We start from the raw sequence: 26,594 nt of genomic DNA on the forward strand, positions 1-26,594 counted from the left end.
TTTCAGAACTGGGCAGGAGACCAAGCTGAAGGGAGAGTTGCAGAAGGGATGCTTCTGAGAAGATGAATGTGGGGAGTGTGAAATGCAGAGAATAGGACAAGCCCAGCAGGGCAGAGAAAAATCAAGCACACTCAGCAAATGACTGATGACTGGTATAGTCCGTGGAATCAACTTCCTGATGTTGTGGAGTCCAATACTCGGTCCAGAGGCAGCAAGGTGCCCAGAGAGAAGATGAAGGTCTGTCCCTCGAGTTTCCATTACGCCCCATTGTGGCAGTAGTGAAGATCGCAGGCAGATGGAATGGGGAACTAAAGTGACAGCAATGGGAAAGATTTCTTGTCTCATATTAGTATTACTGGAACTCGAGATGGAAAGGATGCGAGTCAGGGTCCATAAAGGTAGGAGGGAAGCAATTGGAATCAGAATTCAGTGTGTAAAATCAAAGCAATTCGTTGAAGCATGCAACACAAGCAAACCTGTTCAACGTGACTCGTAAACACTGCTGCAAGGTTTTACTGTCTGCCACACTGCATCCATGTCTCCAATTATCTGGCAGGTTTCCTGACACCAAACTGACCAGGGTTAACATTGCCTTCAGTTCTGGTTACCTCATTACAGGAAGGATGTGGATGCTGTGGAGAGGGTGTGGAGGAGATTTACCAGGATGTAGTCTGGATTATAGAACGTGTCTTATGAGGGCCAGGTTAACAGTGCTGGTGCTTTTCTCTTTGGTGCGAGGAAGGATGAGATGTGACTTAAGAGAGATCTGCAAGATTAAGAGTGGTACTGATAGGGTGGAGAGCCAGCACCTGTTTCCCAGGGTAGGAACAGCAAACACCAGAGGATGTGTACAAAGTGAAGGGAGGGAAGTTTGGGGGAGATGTCAGGGGTGTTTTTTTTTAAACAGAGAGTTGTGGGTCCCTGGAATGCATTGCTAGTGGTGGTGGTGGAGGCTAGAACATTAGGGGCAATGATGAGGCTTAGACAGGCCCATGGATGGAAGGAAAATATAGGGTTATGATGTAGGGAGGGTAGAGTTTTTTTTGGTCGACGTATATGGGTTGGCACAACATCGTGGGCTGAAGGGCCTGTACTGTGCTGTAATGTTCTAAACATCGTATACGGATACAACTTTGGGTGGAGTACCACTATTATATTAACTGGGCTGGCTTTGCTTGAGGCAGGGCGATCTCTCTCTGCTCACCCCACTCCTGGACTGCCCTGACACCTTGGAGGGGAGTCAGCAGGGGGTGAGTTCTGTTGGGGTTGAGGTTTTGGCTCCATCATCCAGCAAGGGGGAATGAATCCACAGCAATCCAGGTTCAAGAACAGGTAACAACGTTATCCCTTCTGCACACCAAACTGCCAATTCTGTCGTTTAAAAGAAAAGTTTATTCAACAACTAAATACATGCCAAAAAAATAATTTACAGCAGCACTTGTGTCATATTCTGTTCCAGTTTTTGGTGATAAATAGAGAAGTGAAACTCAGTAACTATCCACCAAATATACATGCTTGGAATAATTGCAAAGTGTACATTTTTGTATCAGGACTAACTACCCAAATGAAGAGCCTTTTGCATTTCATCTGGGCCAGGTTTTGGGTTGGTTATAGAGACACTAAAATAGCTGATACATACATATGAAAACTAAATTCCTATCACTGTTACAATAAAACTTAATATTGTTCCTCTTTGTCTAACAAAAAATATATATACACCAGTCTGGGCAAGTGGGTAACAAACAATGAACTGTTTATCTCAGAGCCTTGGTAATGGCTCAATAGTGAAAAAGGTCATGGTCTAATACCTTTTCATGGAAGAAAACAATTTATAAATCACATTCACATGCATCTTTTTTTTTTTTACACAGTACCTTTCAATAGACCATAAAATTATGAATTCTTTCTGCAAACAAAGCACATCAAAACTACAAGAGGTTGCAAGATGTCAATAACATGGTCTATAAACCTTTCCTTTAAACAAGAAGTTATTGCCATGAGATGAATGCTGCTCTGGATTATCAGCCTCTCAGCCAACGATTGCTCAGTGTAGTTAACAACCTTTCTGGGCTTGGCATTGCTTGGAGATTGGAAAATTCCTTTGTTTTGTTATTGGACCATATTTATTGGAAACAAGGCTCCCTTCAATACAGCCCTGAGCTCTCCTCCCCAGGTACCTGCATGTGGGAGCAGGAATCCCAATGACTATCCAATGCAACCCTCCACAGTCAAAAGGCAAAAAAAAAACATTATAGGAGCCAGATAAAAAATATTTTTGGAACAGTTTAAGTCATCCAGCTACAGGGTGCATTTCTGGATAATGTTAGCGTGGAACTTCAGTCACATTGAACGCTGCATATGAAGAGCTGAAAGCTCATAATCAGTGTGGCCTGGGAGTTCGTCCAATTTGCTGGTCAAAACATTGCTTCTGAGCTCAATGACGAAAATCCTTCACCCAGGTCTTTTGTTCACCCTCTCCCTGGTGTGACGGCCTCACTGAGGACCCAGAAATGATGAGATCTATATTAGTTCCATTGGGTCCTGATAGGTTATGAAACAATAATACCTTTAAATTGGGTTTGATTTTGTAGAACCCTTGTAACTAATTGCAAAACTCTTAAGTAAATGGAACCTCTTGGCACTTTGCAGTTTGTGGTCTCTCTTGGCCTTCTCCCTTCTCTTCTGCCTCCATTCTCAGGCCTGTCCATCCAGATAAATTGGACAACACAATCTGTCCATGGCTTCCTCAGAGGCTGCCAACCATGTGGCAGAACAAATCTTCCTCAATCCCTCTCAATCCTGGAGGGATTGAGAAAGGGAGCTCCACACATGCACAGACACACACACACACACACTCTCACTCTAGTTAGCTGACTGGTAAATGGAAGGTGCCCCTCACACAGTTGAGGTAGTTAGTGAATTTAAATGTTCGGTCTTCCTAGATCTTCCACCTTGATATAAAATAGTCAGAGATTTGAGCAGCAGGGGTTGATTTTACAAGAGATTAAACATAACCTGGGGCAGATAAATAAAGAACAATCCTCATCAATAAAACTGCATTATAATATTTGTTATTGTCTTACAAATATTAGTTCCAAACTTTAATATATGATGCTTATTGTCAAGTGAAGTTGACTTTTTTTTGTTCATTGTTACCATTCTAATAGTTTACTTCGTTAATGCAGTTATTTCAAACACACAAACCACCAGGAGTTTGGAGCTCAAGAATTCTTCCAAAGGTTTTGGGAAGAATGGTCTTGACAGAAAGTATGCCACTTAATCCCATAATAATTCCTTGCAACACAAAGACATAAACCCTGTCGAGGATTTGTTTGGTCCTTCATTCTACAACCTTAGAAAACATCAGCCTATCATTGAGAGGCAGACCTTGGTTAACTTCTGGAATGGTTTACTGGTAATTTTAGTCTATGTGTGCTGAAACTTTCTCGAAGATCTCTTCCTGGAGTATCTCAGGACTCACTTTCAGGGTCGGGGCATTCCTACAGAACCTTTCATTTATTCCAATCCAATTGCTGGAATTGTACAATGCCTTAATTAAAACAAACACACAACAATGCAAAAGGAAATTATGACCCTGACACATGTGCCAGATTTGATGTGTTTGACAAGCCATGTACTTCCCACACCACAACAATGTCAGCCACATGTATGAGCTTTCTTCGAGTTCAGAACCATCTTCTGCTCAGATAATGGAAGACATCAGCTCCAGTCTTGCCTTCCACAAACTTCTTCCCATAAAATCCACCGTTACTGGACACAAATTGTATGTCACCTAATATGGCTCCAGAAAGCTCCAATTCTATTGAAATGAGACGGACCATCTGTCTTCTCTTGCTCTCAATGACGTAACTCTTTTGAAGTGGAAACTAGGTGTGGATGTGGGCATTGGGTGTCCATTCACGTTAGTGTTCTGAACACAAACCAAACTGTCTGGATTCTCACATCTTCAGGTTATGGTGACTGCACCATTTGACCTGACCGTCTGTCTGCCACCACGTGCACTGCCCATGAATAGATGGCTCCAGCCAAAATGCACGCTCATGGCTGTTTGGTTAAAGGTGGGGAGAAATGAGGAAGGCAGGGGGGGGGGGGGGGGGCACACCTTCAGTAAATTTTTACCAACTCTGTAGCTTTGCTATACCCAGGCAATGTCAGTGTACGCTGAGCTCCTGAACAACAGCAGGCTCATTTTAGGATTGTCTAAATCTTAAGCTTCCCCAATAAGTCTCTGCTCTTCATTGTGAAGATGCAAAGTCCATTCCATGCTCATGAGGATAAACTTTATTAACAGTTCTGACTGAGCCAAACATCGAGCTGTGTGCCCAGTTTCTCTGAGTCAAATAGCAGACCTCGGTCGGTTGCAGGTCAAGTTGAAGAGGTGAGATTTGTCGGTCTACGAGATGCAATTCACAATCACAGAGGAATGAGAATTATAGGGGCAATGGGTGGCTGTTGTGTTTCTGATGTGCATCCCATACACTTGTCAACATCAACGTAATGCAATGACCTAGTTAATATATGTATTGCATCCTGTTTGAATTTTGCAAGGGTGTGATGGGTTAGACACTTCTCGGTGCTCTCTCGGACTCGTGGGTCCGCCTGTTCCTCCCCTTCTTGCTTTCCTGGAAGTGCTTCCACTTACTGCCATGTGTAGGGGAGTGGGCCAACCCCTGTTTCCGCCTCCGCCTGTCACGGCGCCATACCTGCTCACAGAACTCGTCCATGGTGTTGAGGTTGGGGTGGTTAATCAGCTGCATGAAGTCCCTGTACCAGACCTTCTGGATCGCGGAGCTGATGCCATGGCTCTCCTTCACCCTCAGCCCTTCGACATCTTCCTTGTGCAGAAGTTCCTCCAGGTGCTCAGTGTCGATGATCTCCAGGCTCACTTTCAAAAGGGTCTGCATGAACCCGTGCTCCACGGTCTGGCAAACATATGTCCCGGCGTCTTTTCTCTGCAGGCTACGGAGCAACAGCCCCTGCTCCGTCTGGATGACGCGGTCATCTGTATTAATCTACCACAGAGGAAACTACACATCAGCCAATGAACCTCAGGACACAAAGCTGCTTTGTCATCTTGCGTTTGTGCAGTCAGACGATAATAAACAATATAATATAGAGGTATTACATCCCTCAAGTTTACCGCACAGACATTTTGGAGAGTTAAGAAGGCCAATGGGATGCTGGGCTTCATCAGTCACAGGATGGAGTCCAAGAGTGAGGAGATTATGTTGGAGGTCTAAAAAATCAGTTCTGGTCACCTCATTATAGAAGGGATGTGGAAGCTGTGGAGAGGGGCAGAGGAGATTTACCAGGATGTTGCCTGGATTGGAAAACACATCTTATGAGGCAAGGTTAGCAGAGCTGGGACTTTTCTCTTTGGAGCGAAGAAGGATGAGAGGAGACTTGATGGAGGTCTATGAGATTCTGAGAGGCAGAGATAAGGTGGGCAGCCAGCACTTTTTTACCAGGGTGACAGTAGCAAACACCAGAGGACTTCTGTACAAGGTGAGCGGAGGGAAGTTTAGGGGAGACATTGGGGGTTTTTTTTTTTTTACAGAGAGTTGTGGGTACCTGCAATGCATTTCCAGGGATGGTGGAGAAAGCTGAAATCTTAAGGCATTTAAGATTCTCTTAGACACATGGATGAAAAGAAAAATAGAGGGTTATGGGTAGGAAGGAATTTTTTATTGGAATGTATAGGTCAGCACAACATCAAGTATTGAAGGGCCTGTATTGTGCTGTGTTCTATGTTCACAGTAATGTCCCAGCTCTGCTCATGGGCTAAAATGGCCTGTTACTGTGCTGCATGTTTAAATCAAAATTAAATTAAAATCTCATCATCATCTCACACCAAAATCAAGCTCCATCGTATGAATTCCAAACTAAAATGTCACTAATCTCACACCACAGTAATTACACATTGCATCAGAGGATATTCTCATATTCGTATCACAGAGGCTGCTTTATATGGGGTCATGTCACAGCAATGTCATGTTAATTTGCTCTAACTGCACAATATTTAAACACAAATCACACTACTTTTGTACTAATCCCACAATAGTATGCATTCTTCTCACAACATTGTCTCACACCAACTTACTATCACACCGAGCACACACCACCATGCTCTAACCTCACTCTAATGCTACCCTGATAAGAGTGGATTCAGTCAATTCCAACGCTTTACCTCTTCCTTCTGCTCCTCATTCTGCCGCTGGAAGTGCCAGAGTGCCAGTGCCTGCTGAGACTTGGGAACGCATTCGAGGAAAGTGGTGCTGTTCTCCACCCCATAGATAATCTTGGCCTCCATGCTTTCATGCTGGTGTAGATTTTCTGTAGAAAGAGGAGGCCATTATTTCAGCCAAGATAAAGCTGTGGCCAGACCACTGTGCTCAGTTACTGAATGCAGAGAAAAGCCTCACTCGTTGACATTAGAATTATGCTTTCAAAGACTCATTTTACTCTCATTTGAAGTGGATGAAGAGGAAAATTTGTAGATGCTGGGGTCCAGTGCAGCACAAAGTGCTGGAGAAACTCAGCAGGTTATGCAGCATCCATTTTGGAAAATCAGTAAATGCAAGATTAGAGGAGAGGGAGGGAGGGGTGGAGCACAGGCTAAAATTAACTCACTAGAAAGAGCAAATATTCAATCAAAAGTTATTTACAGTAAAACTCCTGGTATCTGGCACCTCTGGGGATTGGTTAATGTCAGATAAATGAATTTTTCGGTTGCTTAAGACTACATGTGGTGAGATTGGTGAACTAACGGCGAGGCATTTCAATTTTAAACCTGCATTTTTTTACCTATTTATTTTTCTTGAATATTTTTGCCGGTTGCTTGAATTCCTGATTAGAGGGGTTTTACTGCACTTGTTTTGAATTCAAACACCCACTCATTGCAAAAGCAAGCAGAAAATCATTCTGTGATGGGCGTTGTTCAGTCATTTCTGAAATAAATTTTAGTTGGTAGATATCATCCTTGTCCTTTTATGGTTTGCTGCAAATTATTTTGCCATTTTCTTGTGGCCAATTCCTTTCCTCCTTTTACTCCTGCGTTGAAAATCATTTGATTGATCTGCCAATTAATAACTCGTTACCCCATTGACCTGCAGTGGGGCTGGAGTCCTCAAGAGATAGACAGCTGGGGAGTCACGTGATGGAGTCGTGGCCGGTCAGGAAAACCAGCCCTCTCCAGGAAAATAGGAAAAAAGTTAGGAAAAAGCAAAGCATAACAAAAATTAAATAGAAGAAATAGAAGATAAAGATACAGAAAAGAGAAAGAAGATGGCTTCCAAGAAGGAGAAAGTAAAAGCAACTGGAAAAAAAGTAGAAAAGTCGCAGAGGAGCGGGCTGTCACAGACTGAACAGCTGAGGGACGCCCGACACCAGGGCACTCAGCTGGAGGATGAGGAAGCCAGCAGAAGAGGAAGCGATGAAACAGATGAGGGAGATAGATGGAGGGATGACCGACAAGAAGACCAATGTCAGGAAGCACAACAGACAAGCAGCCCAGGAGGGGAAGCCCAGCAAGAAGAGGCCCGACAAAGAGATACAAGCAGCTCATCAGGAAAAACAGAAGAGACAGACACAAAGAAGAGAAGAAGATGACACAAACACAGATACAGACACAGAAGAGGAAGAAGAAGACCAAGATTTTCACAGAGAAATAGAAGGTAAAACTGATGGTCAAAGAGAAATAAAAGGTAAAACTGATGAACAGAATATAGATAAAGCCTTTTTTGAAAAACAAATTAGATCATTAAAAGAATGGTTATCATTTGAATTTAATGCAATTAAAAGGAAAATGAAAAGAACAGAAGATAAAATGCAAAGGTTAGAACTGGTACAGACAGAAATAGGGAAAAGAGTAGAAAATGTGGAAGAGGCTGTAGAAATGGAAGTAAATGACTTAAGAGAAAAATTGGAAGAAAGTGACAAAAAAAATTAACGAGACACAAGTTGTTATCTCAGAAAATTGATACGTTGGAAAATTATAGTAGGCAAAACAACATAAAAATAGTGGACCTGAGGGAAGGTGAAGAAGGCACAGACATGAAGGAATTTATAAAAGGATGGATCCCGAAGGTCCTAGGAAGTAAAGAAATGCAGGAAGAAATGGAAGTGGAAAGGGCACACAGATCATTAGCTCCGAAACTGAAGACACATCAAAAACCAAGATCCATCTTAGTAAAACTTTTGAGATACACAAGAGAAAATATATTGGAACAGACAAGGAATAAAGTTAGAGAAGATAATAAACCATTGGAATACAAGGGTCAAAAATTTTTTTTTTAACCCAGACATAAGTTTTGAACTCTTAAAGAGGAGAAAGGAGATAAATACAGCGAAATCGATTTTATGGAAAAAAGGTTACAAATTCATATAAAGACATCCGACCGTGCTTAAAATATTTATACCCAGGGAGCAAAACAGACTGTTCTCGGATCCAGAGAAAGTGCAAGAATTTGCAGAACGTTTGCAGGACAGAAGAGATGAAGAGATGTAACAAGAATGAAGAATGGTGATAAAGTATATATAAAGATGTAAGAACAATGTATATGTAAAGAACTAAAGAGAGAAAAGAGAAGGGAAGGAAGGGAGTTGGGGGAGGGAAAAGAAGAGAGAGAGCTTTGTTATATGTGTTAAAAAAGTGTTTTCTGGAGAGGGCTGGGGAGAGGAGGAGTAACCGTCACTGCAAAATCTACAAGATTGCAATCCAAATGAAAAGGGGAGTTGTGGTTGCCCGGCAAGGGCTATGGGGAAATTCAGAGAGGGGAGGAACTTTTGGGGCTAAGGTATTAGTGGATGTGGGAACTGCAGGGGTACTTTAAGTTTTAAATGTGTTGTCGTACATTAAGTGTAATAAGAGAAAACTAAGAGATGAAAATGGGGAAAAGGGTGATGGAGGTGGTGAGGAGGTGGAAAAGAGGTGTAAGCAAGATATAAGATGGCCACGTTGAATTACATGACTATAAACATTAATGGAATACATATCCAAATTAAAAGGAAGAGGCTACTAAATTTATTGAAGGAGGAAAAAATAGATATAGCATTTGTGCAGGAAATGCATCTAACTGAAGTGGAACATAACAAAGAAAAGAGAGACTGGGTAGGACACGTAACGGCAGCATCCTATAATTTAAAAGCTAGAGGTGTAGCCATACTAGTTAACAAAAATGTACCAATCAAAATAGAGGAGGAAAAAATAGATCCAGCAGGGAGGTATGTAATGATAAAGTGTCAGATATACTCAGAATTTTAGAATTTTCTCAATATATATGCACCTAACAAGAAGGATCAAAAGTTTATGCAGGATATTTTTTTGAAGATTGCAGCCACACAGGAAATATATTGATGGGGAGGGGGCGATTTTAACCTTAATTTGGACCCAATGTTGGATAAAACTGGACAAAAGGAAAGTGACAAGAATAAAGTAGCCAAATTTACGGTTAAATCAATGCAGGAAATGAAACTTTTGGATATCTGGAGGAGGCAACACCCAAGAGAGAAGAAATATTCATATTATTCAAGTAGGCACAAAACATACTCAAGGATTAATATGTTTTTGTTGTCAATCCATATTCAAGGGAGAGTTAGGAAAACAGAAAATAAAGCTAGACTACTATCTGATCATTCACCCCTGTTATTAGCAATAGAAGTGGAGGACATCCCCCCCAAGAACATATAGATGGAGGTTAAACTCCATGCTACTTAAAAGACAGGAATTTAGGGAGGTTACTGAACGCCAAATTAAAACATATTTTGAAATAAACACAGGATCAGTGAAAGACAAATTTATATTATGGGACGCAATGAAAGCCTTCATTAGAGGGCAGATAATAAGTTATGTAACTAAGATGAAAAGGGACTACAATCGAGAAATAGAGCAGTTGGAAAGGGATATAGTAAGCTGGATTAGTAAAGGAATTAGTAAAAAGGGATGATATAACGAAAAGGAGAGAATTGGCGGACAAAAAAATTAAATACGAAACATTACAAACATACTGGGTGGAGAAGAACATAATAAAAACAAAGCAAAAGTATTACGAACTGGGAGAGAAAAACACACAAAATATTAGCCTGGCAACTTAAAACAGAACAAGCTAAAAGAATTGTATTGGCATCAAGGAAAAAGGACAAACAAATTACAGAGATTAATGAAAACTTTAAGGAATTTTATGAACAATTGTATCAAATTGAGAACAAGGGGAAAGATGATAAAATAGAGGAATTTTTAGCTAAAATTGAACTGCCAAAATTGCAAGAAGAGGAACAAAACAAACTGATAAAACCATTTGAAATAGAGGAAATACAGGATATATTAAAAAAAGGAGAGGATGGACTCCCAATAGAATTCTATAAAACATTTAAAGAGTTATTAATTCCTCCTCTCCTGGAAGTAATGAACCAGGTAGAAGAAACAGAAAACTTGCCAGATTCATGTAAGACAGCAATAATTACAGTAATACCAAAGACGGGGAAGGATCCACTAAGACCAGCATCATATAGACCAATATCTCTACTTAATTCAGATTACAAAACTATTATCAAACAGATTGGCCGATTGTGCACCAAAAATAGTAAAACAAGATCAAACTGGATTGATTAAGATGAATACCGGACAATGTCTGCAAATTTATTAATCTAATCAACGCAGTTCAAAGAAATAAGAAACCAACAGTGGCTGTTGCTTTAGACGCAGAAAAAGCCTTTGACAGACTAGAGTGGAATTACTTATTTAAGTTCAATCTTCCAGAAAAATATATAAATTGGATTAAAGCATTGTATAATGGACCATTGGCGAAGGTAACAGTAAATCGATATGTATCAAGTCACTTTAAATTAAGTAGGTCAACTGGACAGGGATGTCCACTATCCCCCTCATTGTTCGCCTTAGCAATAGAACCATTGACAGAACTGATAAGAACAGAAAATAAAATAAAAGGGATAAAAATAAAGGAGAAGAGTATAAAATCAGATTATTTGCAGATGACATCAGTATACCTAACAGAACCAGAGGTATCAGTAAAAGAATTACATAAGAAATTGAAGGAATATGGAGAAATATCGGGGTACAAGATCAATGCAAATAAAAGTGAAGTGATGGCAATGGGTAATGCAGACTATACAGAATTTAAAAAAGAATCACCATTTAAATGGCAAGCACATGCAATCCGATACCTAGGGATCAGGTTAGATAATAACTTAAGCCACTTGTACAAACTAAATTATCAGCCACTAATAAAGAAATTGCAGGAAGACTTAGAACATTGGAAAGAATTACCGCTAATGTTAATAGGGAGGGTAAACTGCATTAAAATAAACATGTTCCCAAGGATACAATACTTATTTCAAACATTACCAATTCCTTTAACAGAAAAATTCTTTAAGGAACTAAAGAGAATAATAAGGAAATTCTTGTGGAAAGGGAGGAATCCAAGGGTTCTTTTTCTTTGGCTTGGCTTCGCGGATGAAGATTTATGGAGAGGGTAAATGTCCACATCAGCTGCAGGCTCGTTTGTGGCTGACAAGTCCGATGCGGGACAGGCAGACATGGTTGCAGCGGTTGCAGGGGAAAATTGGTTGGTTGGGGATAGGTGTTGGGTTTTTTCTCCTTTGTCTTTTGTCAGTGAGGTGGGCTCTGCGGTCTTCTTCAAAGGAAGTTGCTGCCCGCCGAACTGTGAGGCACCAAGATGCACGGTTTGAGGCGATATCAGCCCACTGGTGGTTGTCAATGTGGCAGGCACCAAGAGATTTCTTTAGGCAGTCCTTGTACCTCTTCTTTGGTGCACCTCTGTCATGGTGGCCAGTGGAGAGCTTGCCATATAACACGATAATCCAAGGGTAGCGTTAGATAAATTAGCAGAGAGGTATAATCAAGGTGGTTTGCAGTTACCAAATTTTAGAAATTATTATAGAGCCACACAATTAAGGTATTTATCAGATTTTTACCAGAGAAGGGAAAAACCAGACTGGACTAAGAAAGAACTAGATAAAATAGGGGAGAAGGTACCAGAACATATACTTTATAAGTGGGATGAAAAACTGGTGCAATATAAAAACTCACCAGTACTGCATCATTTACTTAATACATGGAAGAAGATCCACTTAGAAAGGAAAAAAAACAAATTATGAAATACCAAAATTACTATTAACGCAAAATCCGCTAATCCCTTTTACAATAGATAACCTTTCCTTTAGAGAATGGAAGAGAAAAGGAATCAAAAGATTATTGTTTTATGGGAAATAATTTATTTACATTTGAACAGTTGAAGTACAAATATGGAATAACTCATGGAACAATGTTTGCAAATCATCAACTGAAAGCTTATTTAAAGGATAAATTGGGAAACAGACTGAGATTACCTGAAGGAAGCAGCTTTGAATACGTGATTACAGACACATTGATAATTAAAAGATTTATAACCAGCATGTACATTAAGCTGCAAGATTAGGAAAATGAAATAAACTATTAACCTAAGCAGAAGTGGGAAAAGGATCTAAACATAAAGATAAAAAATGAAGTTTGGGAAAAGTTATGTTCTGGAACTATGAAGAATACAGTAAACACAAGGTTACACATGATACAGTATAATTGGTTTCACAGGCTATAGACCACACCCCAAAAGTTAAATAAATGGGATCCAACAGTATCAGATAGATGTTTTCACTGTAAGAGGGAAACGGGAACAACAGTACATGCAATTTGGGCATGTGAGAAAGTGGAAAAGTTTTGGGAAGATCTAAATGAGGTATTAAATAAAATCACAAAAAGCAATATACCAAAAAACCCAGAGATCTTTCTTCTAAGTGATATAAGAAGTAAAGAATTAGGCCTTAAACTGGTTGAAAAGCAAAAAAGATTGATTATGATAGCCTAAGCTGGAGCAAAAAAATGTATCATGTCAACTTGAAAATCAGAAGAGAGCCTGAGAATACAGCAATGGTACATGGAAATGAATAAATGTATTCCATTGGAAAAAATAACATATAATTTAAAAAATAACACAGTATTCGAACAAATTTGGGAACCGTACATGGAACATATCAGAGAGGGCCTACCTCGGACCTCCACCCCCTAAAATGAGAATGAAAATGATAAGAAGATAAAACGAGTAGATTCAGTGTTTAATGAATAGATGACACATTTTTCTTGTTTATTTTCCTTTGTCTGAAGATATTGTTTTATTTTATTGTATATGCTGAATATTTATAGGTTTTGGAGGGAGGTGGGTAGAGGGGAGGGAGGGAAAGGGGAAAAAAGGGGGAGAAAAGACCACTGTGTAAATTTAATGAGAAACGTTTGTACATATTTTGGTTGACATGGTTCATAGTGTGAAATATGAAAAATTATTTAAAAAAAGATAGACAGCTCACTCTAAACCTCAAAGTAAATCACAGAATTCTGAGAACACTGTGGTTGAAGTAAAAAACACACAATGCTGGAGAAACTCAGCAGGTCAGACAGGGTCTTTATGTAGTAAAGGCAAAGATACAGAACTGACATTTCAGGCTTGAGGCCTTCATCAAGGTATGAGAAAATGCTGGCAGGCATCAGAACAAAAGAGTGGGGGGGGGTAAGGGGTGGCGAAGGCAGGAGGTGATAGGTGGAGGGGGGTGGCTGGGTGGGGAGAAGAACTGGAAAGACAGGAATGAGGGAGAGGAAAAAAAAGTGAGCAGGTTTAGTGGAAAGCAGTGAAGTTGATGTTTGAGCCATGAGGCTGGAGAGGGCCCAGACAGAATACAAAGTGTTGTTCCTCCAGTCTGCGGGTGGTCAAGGTGGGACAGTACATAAGGCCATGGACAGACATGTGAGTGTGGGATTGTGACCCAGAATTGAAATAGTTGGCCACTGTGGTTGTGAACAGACCGGAGGAGCTCAGCAGTGATCTCCTGAATCTACATTGCTCCCTTGAGGTTAGATGAAGGAAAGGTGAAAGTTCAAATCTAGGTTGACAGGCTGGACACTGGTACATTGTGTCCCACACCCAGGGTGACAGGAACGGGGCAAAATTCTGTGAAGCAGGTGCTCGCTCTGTAGGCAGGGGTGGGAAATGGATGGTGAATCCTGAGACAAGAGTGAATGAGGAGATATGAACCTGGACCAACAGTGGAGGTGGCAGAGAAGGGACCTTCACTACCTGAGGCAGCTGTCAGTCTAGGTCACTCTATAGGCAGTGAACATGGATCAATATGGATTTGCAAGCGATGGAGAGGGTGCAGAGGAGATTCACCATTGTTGCTTGGATTGGGAAACAAGTCTTATGAGGCAAGGTTAGCAGAGCAGGGGCTTCTTTCTTTGGAGTGTACAAGGATGAAAGGAGACTTAATAGAGGTCTACAAGATTCAGAGAGGCATAGATAGGGTGGACAGGCCAGTGCCTTTTTCCCAGGGTGTGAGGACCAGAGGACTTCAGTACAAAGTGAGGGAAGTTTAGAGGAGACATCAGGGGCAAGTTTTGGGAGTTGAGGGAGCCTGGAGAACATTGTCAGGGATGGTGGTGGAGGCTGAAACATTGGGAGCATTTAAGAGATTCTTAGACACATGAATGGAAGGAAAATAGAGGGTTATGGGGTAGGTGAGGATTTTGTTTTTTTGGTAGGAATATATAGATTAGCACAACATTGAGGGCTGAAGGGCCTGTATTAGGGTGTTATGTTTTATGTTCTAAGATGGAAGGTAAGCTTAAACACAAAGCTGGATCTCAACCCAAATGTTGGCCATTTCCTTGTCTCCGTAGATGCTACGCAGCCCACTTAAGTTTAGCTTCAGAGACCAAGCAGCCAGACTGAAAGATCTTTTACATCATTCTTCACCAAGAAAGAGATTCTGTTGGGAAAAGCAATGATTTGAAGGGGCATTAAAAAGCCTGGTGATGCACAACATGGATAAAACCAGTTCCAGATTAACTAGATTGGAGGGGGCAGTGGGAAGCGAGGGAGCAAACTGCACAGAGTCCCTGAACAAAACTTTCAACAGTCAAGGGTTGTGTCTGAGAAACTTGCACATTTTACTGTTCGAACTAACGTGTCGGAATAAACCCTGTAACTACAGACCAGCCATTCAACCTCAGTGGTGAGGAAACTTCCATTAACAATACCAATGATAAAATTAGTAGTCATTTTGACAGCAATGAAATTAGAAACCTTGTCAGAGGCAGGTTTTGGTTAACCAGGATCAGAGCCAGCTCCACCAGTCTGAGGAACAGCTTCTTCCCACGGGCAGTGAGAACGCTGAACGTCCAAAGGAACTGCTCACACTCACCCTCCGAGAGTCTCACATGTACAAAGCAATATTTATTTATTTATTTCTATAGCTCTAATATGTGTCCTGCATCTGTGTTGTTTGTCTGTGATTCTGTGTCTGTGTGTATTGCACCGAGGACCGGAGAATACTGTTTCGTCAGGTTGTACTTGTACAATCAGATGACAATAAACTTGACTGAAACCAATGACAGAACGTTGCTGAAGTCACAAGTTGAGGGAAATGTAATTGCTGTTGTTTATGTACATTGATTTCCAACAGGCACTAGATAACTCCACATCCTGTTATCACAATGGAAGTGAGATAAAGAAGGATTAATTATCACAGCACCAACGACATGCTTTTGAATCCACCATGGTCTGTAAGGAGGTTGTATATTCACAGCACCAACAACATGCGTTCTAATCCACCACAGTCTGTAAAGAAGTTGTATAGTCACAGCACCAACAACTTGCGTTCGAATCCACCACGATCTGTAAGGAGGTTGTATATTCACAGCACCAATGACATGCGGTCGAATCCACCACGGTCTGTAAGGAGGTTGTATATTCACAGCACCAAGGACTTGTGTTCGAATCCACCATGGTCTATAAAGAGGTTGTATATTCTTCCTGTGACCACATGGGTTTCCTCCAGATGCTCCAGTTTCTCCCACATTCCAAAGATGGATCAGGTTAGTAGGCTTATTTCTGCCTAAGCCATTCGTTCTTCTGTTCCTTTCACAGATTGCAACTCATCAGAAGTTTAGAATTATTCGATTTTGAGTGAAATGCAGATATCAGTGTTTGTGCCCAGTAACCTATCTTGCACATGGACACTTGTGTCTTTCTGCTTGGAAAAAACCAGAGAATGCTGCAGCTATTGAGGAGTTCAGGTAGTGACTGTGGAGGCAGAAATGTTTCAGGTGGATGTCCCTCCATCAGAACAAGAGGGTCTTGGCTCAATTTTGTTGATTTTGCCAATGGCACAAACTGGACGCTCTGGGTAAAGATCTATCTGATGACATTTTACCCAAAACTTTGTCCTGAGAACAATGTTACAGAAAGAACCTTAGTGAAGGATAAATACCAACTAATTCTAAAACACAGGAATATTCTAGCAATAAAATATCTGAGAAAGTTTGTCTTTGTCACACTCAGTAAATAACAAAACCATCACAAACAGGTACTTCAATCAGCTTCTCAACTAGACACGATCTCCGGAGAAGCCCAACACCACAACATCTCTGTAACATAATCTTGGGCAGGAAAAAATGCCAAAAAGATACTTTGGTAATGCAGGGCCATGATATTATTTACAAACATGTTCAAATGCCATCCCTGTGCCTGCCATTTTCAAGAACAATCACTGTTTTGAGGGTAAGAACAGGTGACAAACACAGGGCACCATTGAACTGTTAACATTCCAACATAGCTTCCACAATTTCACCCTCACTTTTATTCTGATATGAAAGAATCCAAAGTGTGTCTTGCATTTTCAAAACCATTGCTTTAGCAACTGTTTTGCTTTCAAATGAGAACCTGGTTTGTGGAATGATACTGGAGAAACTCAGCAGGTCAAACTTTGGAGGGGCAACACCTAATTTTCCGTCTGGGCACTCTCCCACCAAATGAAAAATATTTCTCCAGATTCTGCTAGTCCACTCCCCATTTTCCCTCCCTTCCCCATCCCTCGGCCTCCTTTCCTCCCACTCTCCACCTTCTTCCCTCTCCATTCCCAGAGCCATCCCCTCTCCCCCTGTTTGCTGCTGTGCCCTACCTCCCTTCTCCACCTATTACCTCCTGCCTGTGGATCTGTGCTCCTCCCTCTGCTCCTCCCCACCACCATTTTATTTAGGCACCTGCCTACATTTTGCTCATACCTTGATGAAGGGCAGAAGGGGTCATCCTGGTGACCTTGTATATAAAGTAGACCAGAGCTACAGTCTAGACTTCCAGGTTCATCTTGCAAAGAGACAAGACCTCTTAGTGTACATATTAATTTATTAAAGCTGTCTTATACTCGCACTGCTGGTGTGGTTATTGTCAGTACAATTTAATAAACTAATATCATAGCTACTAGGATGGAAGCTGCTTCTGCTCCAACACGCATTCCCGACTACCTGGAGATTCTTCCTGAGGAATGGAATCCGGGGACAACCAGCACACATGTGCATCTGAGGACAGAGATGGCGAGGGACTGCTGTACTGGAATGCGGGGAAGACCATAGAAGTACAATAGGGCAGGTAAGAAATGGCCAAGAGCCCTGCCTGCCTGTGGGTTTGCCGGTACAGGCACCGCTGACCCTAAACCCCAGTCCGATCAGAAAGAGGCCACTACAAGCACAGGTGGAAGGATCTCTACAAGTCGTGCTCCCGATCGCCACGTATGTGCAGAATTCCCGACCACTCCAGAGCCAGGGAAAGCAGACACCGCTACCATCACTCCCCCAGCAGCAGTTTCCACGGAGACCTGACGCTACCACTGGGATCTCCCTAAGCCCACTGCAAACGTCCCAAAGCCAGAGACTCAGCCAACAACCCCAAGCACCCAAGTTACTCCTCCAGCAGACACAAGTCCCACAGAGGCTCTACCAGCAGCTCCTAGTACCCCAGGGTCCACCCTTGCTACACCGAGACCCAGAGACCACGTGGAGACCAGGAATGACCCCCGGGATGCCCCCACATTATCTAAGGGACCAGAGAGTGCGGCTTAGTCATGTGCTGTGACCAGACAGGCTGGAGCTCGACCCCAGTAATCCCGAAGCCGGCACGCACTTCAACTGCTGGCAGAGATGTTTCCTGAATTACATGGAGGATGCTGAGGCATCAGATAAAGAGCTATTAATGCTGCTGTTAGCACAGCTGGGAGACCACCTTTACTCCCTTATACAGGATGCCAGGTCCTACCAAGAGGCAATGAGCATTTTGCAGAGGCATTACAGTGAAGGGCATCGCGAACTCCACTCCCGGTACAGGCTCATGACCAGGTCACAAGTAGGGGAGTCTGCCAGAGACTTTATACTCTCTCTGAAAGACCTGATGAGAGGCTACAACTTTAAAGCAGTATCAGCTCAGGAGTATGCGGAGGACCTTATTAGGGACAGAATTGTTGCGGACATACGTTCCACTGAGTCGAGACATTGATTGCTGGAGAAAGGAATGGTGGGGCGAGATGAGGCAGAGACTATTGCAGAAGCTTTATAAAGCACCAGCCAAGAATTGGAGGAGAATTCACAGGACCCTGGGGCTGGGACAAACGTCACACTGCTGGATCTCTAGCCCCACGAAAAGTATGCGGGTCCCAAGTGATTTTTCTGGGGACAAAGAAAGCACCCCAGAGCCCTCTGCCTGCCAGATAAAATGTCTGTTCCAACTGTGGAAAACGTGGGTATTATGCAGAAATCTGCAAAAGCCCCAAGGCCACAGCCAAGGCCCATTCTCATGCTAATAAGAGGCGGGAAAGCTCTTCTTTCTCCACAGACAAACAGAAGAAGAAGAATGCCATGTGCAGCTGGCCATCTTGGACAAATGCTACAGAGCAGAGGACACAGCCTTCAGGAGATGAATATGACGCCGAGTACTATCGGATGGAAGGACACGAAGGACACGCCAGACTTGCTTCCCTACGAATGAATCAGGCAAGTTCACACAATTTATCTGACGACACTGTGTGCATCAAAATTAATGATGTGAGGGTAAATTACTTAATAGATAATGGCTTAGTCAACCACCTTGCCCTCCCCACACACCCGAGTGAGCACCGGATCCTGTTAGCAGCCAGCAGCCTTGCGGCTGAGGTAAAACAGTTTTGCAGGGTTACTCTAGAAATCCAGGGCACAAAATATGAAGGGTTCAAATTACTAGAACTCCCTCACCTCTGTGCCCCGGTACTATTGGGGTTAGATTTTCAGTGCCAGTTAGAAAGCAGTACAATAGTGGACAACGGGCCTCATCCCCCACTACGCCTTAAGAAGAAACAACACTGCAGCCTGTCTGTCCTGAACATAGAACCCCCTTCGTTGTTCACACACCTGACCCAGAATGCACACCAATAGCCACAAAGTGTAGGAGGTACAGCCCGAGGGACAGAGCTTTCATTAGGACAGAGGTCCGCAGACTACTACAGGAGGGCATCATAGAGTAGAGCACCAGCCCCTGGAGAGCCCAGGTGGTTGTAGTAAAGTCAGGAGAAAAACTGCACATGGTAGTGGATTACAGCCAGACAATCAACAAATTTACACAACTAGATGCCTACCCCCTGCCACGCATAGCAGACGTGGTCAACAACATTGCACATTATAAGGTGTTCTCCACGATAGACCTGAAGGCAGCATACCACCAATTGCCCATTAGAAACAGCGATCGCATTTACATGGCATTTGAGGCAGGCGGCAGGATGTATCAATTTCTGTGACTCCCCTTCGGTGTCACCAATGGAGTGTCCCTGTTTCAGAGAGAAATGGACCGAATAGTAGATGAGTTCCAACTGAAAGTGGTGTTCCCCTACTTAGACAACGTGACAATCTGTGGCCACACTCAGGAGGATGAAGACACATATTTAAAATACTTCTTCCAGGCAGCTGAGGAAAGGAACCTAACATACAACAGGGACAAATGCGTCTTTAGCGCCAGAAAGTTGCCAATCCTGGGCTACATAGTGCAGAACGAGGAAATCAGCCCAGAGACAGCTTGTATGCGCCCTCTTCTGGACCTCCCAGTGCCACTCGCACAGAAAGCACTAAAAAGGTGTTTGGGACTGTTCACTTATTACGCCCAATGGGTCCCCAACTATGCTGACAGGGCCCACCCACTTATAAAAGCCTCAGTTTTCCCACTGTGCCCAGCAGCCACCAGAGCATTCAGGGACATTAGGGACCATATCGCTAAAGCTACCACGCGGTCCATAGATGTAAACCGAGATGGACGACCGGTGGCCTTTTTCTTGCGAACCCTACAGGGGTCAGAGGTAAGACACTCAGCAGAAGAGAAGGAGGCCCTAGCCGTTGTGGAAGAAGTAAGGCACTGGCGACATTATCTGGCGTGCAAACACTTCACCCTTGTCATAGACCAACGGACTGTGGCTTTTATGTTCAATAATCAGAACAGGGGGAGAATTATGAATGACAAAATCCTGCGCTGGCGGATAGAATTGTCTACATTTAACTACGACATTCTATACCACCCCGGGAGACTCAACGAACCCCCGGACACGCTATCCAGAGGCACTTGTGTCATCCTTAACCACATGTCTCAGTTGCAGAGCTTGCACAATGAGCTGGGCCACCCGGGGGTCATTTCGTTAAAACCCAAACCTCCCATTTTCGGTAGAGGAAGTGAGGTCAGTGAACAAGAGCTGCCCCATCTGTGCAGAATGCAAACCACAATTTTACCGGCCAGACAAAGCCACCCTGATAAAAGCAACCAAACCTTTTGAGCGCCTCAGCCTCGATTTTAAAGGCCCGCTCCTGTCTAATAATAGAAATGTCTATTTCCTAAATGTAATAGATGAATATTTCCATTTCCCCTTCGCAATCCTGTGTTCTGATGTATCAGCACCCACTGTTATAAAATGCTTCCAACCCATCTTCAGCATATTTGGGTACCTGAACTACATACACACAGACAGGGGAGCTGCATTCATGAGTGCAGAAGTACAGCAGTAGCTGCATGAGAGAGAGATTGCTACCAGCCGCACTACAAGTTACAATCCTAGGGGGAATGGACAAGTCAAAAGGGAAAATGCCACTAACTGGAAAACGGTCCTCTTGACTTTAAAACCAAAAGACCTGCCTGTTACTAGAAGGCAAGAAGTGTTGCCAGAGGCCCTACACTCTATACGTTTTTTTTTGTGTACTGTCACTAACATGACCCCACATGACCATATCTTTTTTTTCACAAGGAAACCCACGACGGGCACAGTACTGCCTAAATGGATGATGACACCGGGACCTGTTCTCCTCCGGAAGCACTGCAGACCCCACAAAGTGGACCCGCTGGTGGATCAAGTGGAGTTGAGGCTCGCGAACCCTCAGTACACCTTCATCACATTCCCAGATGGAAGAGAAGACTCGGTGGCCACCAGGGATCTCGTGCTGGCCGGATGTGTGAACAACGCGGAGGAAACACAGATGTCTATGGATCAACAAGGAGCAGAGCAGCAGTCACGAGAACAGTCGTCCATCGAGTCACCCCAGAGGACTAGACCACCCACCCTGGAAATCAGGACCCTGGGTACGCCCGCCTCACAAAATATCACCATCCTAGACGATGGCCGGACCTAATCCCATACAAGAGGATCCCCAGCCCACATGGCCTCATGACCAACCAGTACTTCCCACTCCCACACCTCCACCAAGAAAGGCCGAAAGGCAGACCACACTCCCCACCCCTATACCACTACCGAGGAGGTCCAGAAGGCAACGGAAGCCACAAAAGGTTTTGGACTTATGAACTTACAAACAAGGGAAGGAGGACAGGGGGTCGGTGGGGCGGGGGGGATAACAATTTTTTAAGGGGGTGTGAATGTGGTGATATATAATTACACCACTAGGTCACCAGGGGTCATCCCAGAGCAGTCCCAGAGCTACAGTCTCGCCTTCCAGGTTTGTCTTGCAGAGAGACAAGACCTCTTAGTGTACATATTAGTTTATTAAAGCTGTCTTATATTCGCACTGCTGGTGTGGTTATTGTCAGTACATGTACCTTTATCTTTGCTCGATAAAGGACACTGTTTGACCTGCTGAGTTTCTCCAGAGCCATGTTTTTACTTCAACCACAGTATCTGCAGACTTTCCTGTTTTACTCTTCTCTTTAACTTTTGTGCAATGATATATATGAGCCAGCAGATGGCAGCACAGCCCAATGTACAGACAGGGATTGGGCCATCCTTAGTTGAATAAAGTTTCTGTGTCTACATGCCCCTCTGACCAATATGTAAAGTAGAAGCCTGGTGCTCTCTTGCTCTCTTCCTTCTCCTTCCCCGTTCCCCCCTACCCCCCCCACCCCACCCCCATGCTGGAGAGACTTTCAATCCATTTAGCGACGTTTACCAAATGCTGGTGATGCATTCACAGTCCAAACTCTACTTGCTGCTCAGCATCTAAACTCCCCAGTTCATTGTGGCAGATTTTAATGGTCTTGGAGGCAGCAACACTTTTCCCAAGCTAACACTGCGGAAACCCTGTGTCTGATAATCAGTGGCAAATCAGTCTCCAGTTGTACGTCTGCTACACAGAGTGAAGGAAAAGGGTGAAGGGATTGAATGGGTTAAAGGGGAGAAAACAGATGAGGGGAAGGAGAGGGTAAAAGCTCTGGAAGGGAAGGGACCAGTCCCCAGGGAATCTGAAGAAAGGGTTCCTCATACCTTGAGGAAGGCCTCGGACCTGAAACGTTGGTTGTACAGCATATCTTTACCTCTTACAGAAGCTGCGAGACCGGCTGAACTCCAACGTGTCTGTGTCTTTACTGCAGGGGATTTGAAAGTGGAGGGGCTGAGGGACAGGCATTGAGGTGGGATGTTGAGGGGGAGGTGTTGAGGGGAGGCATTGAGGGGGAGTGTTGAGGTGGAGTGTTCAGGGGAGGTGTTGAGGAGGAGTATTAAAGGGGAGGTGTTGAGATGGGGTGATGATGGGAGGTGTTGAGGGGGAGGCATTAGGGGGAGTATTGGGAGGTGTTGAGGTGGAGTATTGAGGGGGGTGTGGAGGTGGAGTTTGAGTGGGGGTGTGGAGGTGGGATGTTGAGGGGGAGTGTTGAGGGGAAGTATTGAGGGGGAGATGTTGAGGTGGAGTATTGAGGGGAGGTGTTGAGGGGCGGTGTTGAGGGGCGGAGTTGAGGGGCGGAGTTGAGGGGCGGAGTTGAGGTGGAGTGTTGAGGTGGGGTGTTGAGGTGGGGTGATGAGGTGGGGTGATGAGGTGGGGTGATGAGGTGGGGTTTGAGGTGGCGACAGGGAGAGAGGACAATAGATGTTGTGTCTTCCACATGTGGAGGGCATCACCCACCTCCTTTACCAGCTGCAAGTTTTCTGCCCTGGATGTGAGACCTCTCAGGTGCTGGCAGCTGGGCGAACTCCAGAAATTGCCCACAGGTAGAGCAGCCTCGGTGAGGAAAGTCTGGCGTACGTCGCCACTGGGGTTAATGGACAGAGAGACAGTTAGAGCCAGATGTATGGGGCAGTTTGTCTACTCACCACCATGACGCTGGTCAGAACACTGCATCAGGGGATCCCCATTTCTGATGTCCTGTCGCCTCGTACGCCTGAAACAAGAATCATTCGTGAGAGTTTCAGGAAACTTCCCGTCCAGGATTCCAGATGAGCACTGAATCAGCTGCTCACTCACACCTCAGAGTCAGAATCACACAAAGATAGGCCCTTGACCCCAGCTCGTGCCTGTGATGTGAGCTTGGAATTCTGGGCTGGTCCCAGCTCCTTCTAAACTCTTCCCGTTCACATATCTGTCCAAATGATTTGAATGCTGCGATTGTGTCTGCTTCTATAACTTCCTCTGGCAGCTCACTCCAGACATGGACCACTCTCTGAGTGAAAGAAGTGTCCCTCGTCCCTTTTAACTCTCTCCCCTTTCACCTTAAACCCAAGGTTCTAATTCGAGAAACTTTGACCCTGAGAAAAAGTCTGTGACCATTCACTTTATCTATATACAAGTAACTTGAAGGTCACCTACAGGCCCCATTGTACCAGGGAATACAGACCCACTCTTTCTTGGTCCTTGATCCTCCAAAATATCCCGTATGGAATTTAAACTGGAGGTGGGGGAGGGTGTGCTTAAGGAGGAGATCTTTGAAGAAGATCAGTCTTAAATGTAATTGGGTCTGGTTGCGTGGGTGTGGTCAGGTGAAGATGCTTTAATTATACGGGGAAGAATGAATTGCTGTACATTTCAGTGTTGGAAGATAGGTTGTGTGCCCTCGTCTGCCCCTAGCAGGCTTGGGTTCGGTGTAGGATTGGTCATCTATATCGAGATGGCCATTTCGCATTTTGTAAAAGCAGGTCAGGCTTCACGCCTGTCTTGAAGAGAACTCCACTTTAATGAATCCAGGAGCTTTGTAATACTCGCTTCTCTTCCATCTGTATTTGTGACAAATCGGGCAGCCTGTCTCTGGACTCGTTCGATGGGAGGAGTGTTTTTGTGTGTGGGCCCAAGTAGCTACTGCATATTCCAAATGGGGTCTGATGAGGGCACTAACTCAGGGCCGCCAATACCCAGTAAACATGCTGATGACTCTCCTTTCACCCAAGGTCAGAAGTACTGAATACCTGTGGATGTCTCTGAAACATTCAGGCCAATTAAAAACATTACAATAGTTTAAAACATGCAAATTAAAAATGGAAAAAATAAAATAAAATACTTAAATAAACGCAACATGTAAAATGTTAAAAAATCTGGAGCTTCCCATGAAACCCAGCACAGAAACAGGCCCCTTCGTGTGTGATGAACCATTTTTTACCTCGTCCCACTGACCTGCACCCAGTTCATAGCCCTCCATACCCCTCCTATCCATGTACCTGTCCAAATTCTTAAAATTGAGCTCACATTCATCACTTCAATTAGGGGAATGAGGGGATATGGGGAGAAGGCAGGTAGATGGAGTTAGGTCATAAATTAGATCAGCCATGATCGTATTGAATGGCAGAGCAGGCTCGATGGGCCGAATGAGGTGATAGAGGAATTAGGGGATATGGGGAGAAGGCAGGTAGATGGAGTTAGGTCATAAATTAGATCAGCCATGATCGTATTGAATGGCGGAGCAGGCTCGATGGGCCATTTTTGGCCTACTCCTGTTCCTACTTCCTATGTTCCTATGTTCAGCTGGCAGCTCGTTCCACACTCCCACCACTCTCTGTGTGAAGAAGTTCCCCCTCATGTTTCCAATAAACTTTTCCCCCTTTCACTCTTCACCCATGACCCCTGGTTTGTATCTAATTCACCCTCAGCAGAAAAATCCGACCTACATTTATTGTCTGTCCCCCTCATAATTTTAAAGACCTCTATCAAATCTCCCTCATTCTTCTACACTGCAGGGAATAAAGTCCTAATCTGGTTCCCATCCACTGGCAAATGTAGTTTAAACCCACTGGCTCAGCACTAGTTAACTTTCCCATAAGGGTATTAGATGAAAACTGTTCTGTCAGAACAGTCCTCTGGAAGAGAGCCAAATGACCCAGTATCCTGAAGCCCTCCCTCCAACATCATGACTTTAGCCATGTGTTAAGCTGCATTCTCCTATTTCTAACCTCACCACCATGTGGCACAGGTAGCAATCCTGAGATCACTACCCTGGAGGTCCTGTCTTTCAAAAGAGCGCCTAACTCCCTGAGATCTCCTTGCAGGACCTCCTCACTCTTCCACCCCACGTCATTGGCCCCTATATGGACCATGACATCTGGCTGCTCACCCTCCCTCCTAAGAATGCCATAAACTTGATCTGAGATATCTTGGACCCTGGCACCAGGGAGGAAAGATACCATCCAGGATACCTGATCTGCTCCAAAGAACCTCCTATCTGTCCCCGTAACTATGGAATCCTCCATCACTACAACTTGCTTTTTACTCACTTCCCTTCTTAGCAACAGGACCAGACTCCATGCCAGAGACCTGATCTCTGTGGCTTGTCCCCGGTAGGTCATCTCCCCCAACAGTATCTAAAATGGTCTACTTGTAATGTATTCCATTAGAAAAAATAACATATAGTTTAAGAAATAATATTGAAATATTCGAACAAATATGGGAGCCTTACATTAAATACAATAGCGAAAACCTACCGGGGACAATCATTACCTAAGTTAACGGAAGGAAAAGGAAATGAAAAGAATGGACGCAGTAGAATTTCTGGTGTATTTTTATTGAATGACAACATTGTCTGACTGGTTTAATGTATCCTAGATTTTATACCTTAAGTGGATGGGAGGGGGGAGGTAGGGAGGGTGGGATGGGAGGAGGGAGGGAGAAAATGGCACTGTATATGTGTGAAAAGGAAAAAGTGTGTACCATGGTTAATGTGATTTATGGTGTGAAAAATAAAAATTTTTTTAAAAATAAATAAAATGGTCTACTTGTTATTGAGGGGGATGGCCACAGGGGTGCCTGACACGCCCTGCCTGCTCCCTTTCCTTCTCCTGACTGTCATCCATCTATCCCACTCCTGCCCCTCGGTCTGATAGTCTCCCTGTAACCCTGTCTATCACCCCCTCTGCGTCCTGAATGATCCGGAGTCCATCCAACTCCAGCTCCAGCTCCAATTCCTTAACTCGGTTTGTCATGAGCTGCAGCTGGATGCATTTCTCGCAGATGAAGTTGTCAGGAATCCTGCTGG

General features: G+C 43.8%; 1 protein-coding gene across 1 annotated transcript in view; it reads right to left on the reverse strand.

Moving 5' to 3' along the window:
- Positions 1-1,382: 1,382 nt before the first annotated feature.
- Positions 1,383-26,594, reverse strand: part of sema3ab (sema domain, immunoglobulin domain (Ig), short basic domain, secreted, (semaphorin) 3Ab) — a 158,461-nt gene continuing 133,249 nt past the window's right edge. The window contains exons 16-18 of the mRNA XM_069910005.1: positions 23,452-23,519; positions 6,209-6,354; positions 1,383-5,033 (exon numbers count right to left, since the gene is read on the reverse strand). Coding sequence (XP_069766106.1) covers positions 4,581-5,033; positions 6,209-6,354; positions 23,452-23,519 — 667 coding nt within the window. The 3' untranslated portion in view covers positions 1,383-4,580. The remainder of the gene's footprint in view (positions 5,034-6,208; positions 6,355-23,451; positions 23,520-26,594) is intronic.

This window comes from Narcine bancroftii, chromosome 13 (assembly GCF_036971445.1).
Source record: "Narcine bancroftii isolate sNarBan1 chromosome 13, sNarBan1.hap1, whole genome shotgun sequence".
NCBI lineage: Eukaryota > Metazoa > Chordata > Chondrichthyes > Torpediniformes > Narcinidae > Narcine > Narcine bancroftii.